Source organism: Mizuhopecten yessoensis, unplaced genomic scaffold, assembly GCF_002113885.1.
Source record: "Mizuhopecten yessoensis strain PY_sf001 unplaced genomic scaffold, ASM211388v2 scaffold9987, whole genome shotgun sequence".
NCBI classification, from domain to species: Eukaryota; Metazoa; Mollusca; class Bivalvia; order Pectinida; family Pectinidae; genus Mizuhopecten; species Mizuhopecten yessoensis.
The window spans coordinates 469,906-472,822 of record NW_018408322.1 but is presented as its reverse complement, the minus strand read 5'-3'; the positions used below and the strand labels follow the sequence as shown (position 1 = coordinate 472,822).

The following is a 2,917-nucleotide window of genomic DNA, read 5'->3' as shown; positions in this document are numbered from 1 at the left end:
ATATCATTACACTTAATTAAAAAGTATAGATGAGGAAATGTTTCACAAAACAAATATTATTAATAACATCAAGCTATGACACAAAGCTAACGACATCTGTGACCTCGACAAAGGCCAAGTACTATTCCAAAACTCGTCAAAACCCATTTTTTCGTTTTGAATTTGTCTTTGTTCATCAATCGTAATGTCGTTTAGTATGTGAAATTTAAATAACAAAAATAGTATTTTATTGTTGTAAGAGTGGTAAGTTAAATATATGATACTTAAAAATACCACGCATGCTATGTTTGAACACCCTTTATAGTTCATTAACTCAAGGCGAAAGAGGAAGTCACTGGGTAAGGTTAATTAAAATAATAATAACATATCCATATGTCTGACACATGTGCCCGGATGTCATTTGAAACACGAATGATTGACGACATTTATCACCTTGAACCTTAATTACGATAACTTCACACTTACTGACATCTGACTTATTGCTGATGGAAATTCCTTTATAAATTGTAAAAAACAAGTGTGAGGAATTCAAATACTAAAAACAAATGTTCCCGTAATACTAAACAAATGTTTAACATGAACCCGCGTGAAGTCGGGTAGCATGATGATATAAAGTTTCTTGGCAACTAGACGTATGGAGATAGTTTATAAGTTGTGCTTAAATGTTTACTGTAGTCAAGATTATTGAAGAACTACGCGTTGTCAATTCAGGTTTGGTCGTGCGCCGATATCCATCCGCTTCAAATATTGAAAAAGGTGCGACCGTCGTAGTAACTATAAACAGAGCATTGTCAGTGAAACTTAGGTCACCAGAGGTCACCTGAACGGCGCATCGACATTTACACCTGACGCGATCAGGTTGGAACTACATGAGCGGAAGGGTATGGTTGTGATAGGTCGATTTTTGACGATATATATATTCAGATCACGTGATACCATTGTCTTAGACATTCTATATGAGAAAGTAAAGGCTGTCAGGGCCCGATAACGAGAAACCTGCCGGTAACATCACACAAACTATCATGAGGGAAATTGTTCATATGCAGGTTGGCCAGTGTGGCAACCAAATTGGTGCTAAGGTAAGTGCTTTTTAAAAATTATTTTACAATTATAAATAGTATATATCTGATTAAAGAACAGAGTTTGAATTGCAAACATTACAATATTCAATCATGGAAAGAGATGTTACTCTAAGAAAAGTAATGTAGATTAAAAAATTAATATTAAGAACAAATCTTATGATATACATATTTTAATTTGAATCATAAGCAAAAGTATTTCAAAGTTTGAAAATGTGGAAATGTTTTCGCTGTTGTGTCTTCACAGTTTATGAAATACAATAAACCATCGAATATGATATTAATATGAGCAGAAAAGTATACTTAATATCTCTTGAATAAGTCGGTATATGAATGTAAAATTGTTATGCAAGATATATATCATGACTACTTTACTTCTGTCTGATGTTCAATATTTGCGCACGAAAAGAATTATCCAATTTTGTTTGCAAATTGACATTTAATTATATTTGTTTGCTGATAATACGTACCTTAATTTCAATTCCACTGATGTGAGACAAATATTCTTATAGTCTCTGCGTGTGCTTGAGTAAAAGTATCGCAAAACTAAAGAGGCAATAAACAAAATTGATTTATAACATAGCACTTGCCAGTACAACTTTTATGGACTTGGATTCAATAACTGTATGGTAAGAATGTTACAGTGGTATCTATAAAATATAGATATATGATTGCGTTCAACTGATATCCCAGATTGCACACGCGTGCATTGAGTGGTAGGATATATTTCACGAGGGCTCTAGTCTGAACGAATACACGAGTGCAGTGTTAGACGTCAGATGAACTAATCTGTGTTGTATAACTTTTATTATATAGCTACGATTGTTTTAAAATACTGTAAAAATGGAAATTGTCGCGTGTGGAAATGTTCGCGTTCTGACAGTTTTAACTTTTCGCGGTGTGGAAATTTTCGAGTTGGCAACGGGTTTAAAATCTACATATTCTCTCTATATATATCATATAAATGATCTGTTAGTAAATATTCGCGACTTGATATTTTCGCGGTAATTTCCACACCTTAGACATTTCTACTTTAACAGTATGCATAATATCGTTAAAATATAAGTCATCATTACCATGGATTTATGTTTAACAACCATCACAAATAACACGACGTCACACACAGAATAGGGCGTCACGTATCCATGACGTAAAAATGCTCTAAAATATTCGGCAAAAACTCTCCTTTCAATTGATAGATTTTGATAAATAGAAATCAACCGAAGGGTTACAAGGGTATCCTCCTGGCTACTGGGGCTTTGCATTTGGGATTATAACGATGCTAAATACATGACCTTGCATTGTATAGCCTGAAAACTGGCTGTAGTACTAGAGTAAGATTCATCAGGTATCTTATAATAGTTAATATAACTCAGCAGGTAAATTGAATATAGTATCTAAATTCAGAATATTCGCTATGTTAGAATATATTGCTGATTTGTAAATGTTGTTAACGCGCTGATATCAGATGTGTTATCATTGCTTTTTTATATTAGATTTAAAAACTCATTTAAAAAGTACATTATTTAAAGTGTCCTGATTGTAAATCAAAGGGTAAATTTGTTTGATCTGAATTTCACATCATCGTAACACCAAGCTATATAGATAACAAGTGTGAAGAGAAAATCTCTTCAAGAACCCCCCCCCCCCCCCCCCCCACTTTAAATGAGTTGCAAAAAGGGCAAAAGGGGCAGTTGTGATATCTTATAAAGTCCTTAAACAAATGACATAAAATCCCGATAATGCATTGAACGCGTATAGATTAACTGCTACGATATCATACATACAGTAAGCTTGTCCCCATATCGACCCCCCCCCCCCCCCCCCCCCCCCCCCAA

The 2,917-nt window shown here is 34.1% G+C and overlaps 1 protein-coding gene across 1 annotated transcript in view; it reads left to right on the top strand.

The window, feature by feature from the left end:
* The first annotated feature begins 975 nt into the window (after positions 1–975).
* The window catches only part of LOC110459249 (tubulin beta-2B chain-like), a 12,117-nt gene continuing 10,175 nt past the window's right edge, over positions 976–2,917 (top strand). The window contains exon 1 of the mRNA XM_021511415.1: positions 976–1,079. Coding sequence (XP_021367090.1) covers positions 1,023–1,079 — 57 coding nt within the window. The 5' untranslated portion in view covers positions 976–1,022. The remainder of the gene's footprint in view (positions 1,080–2,917) is intronic.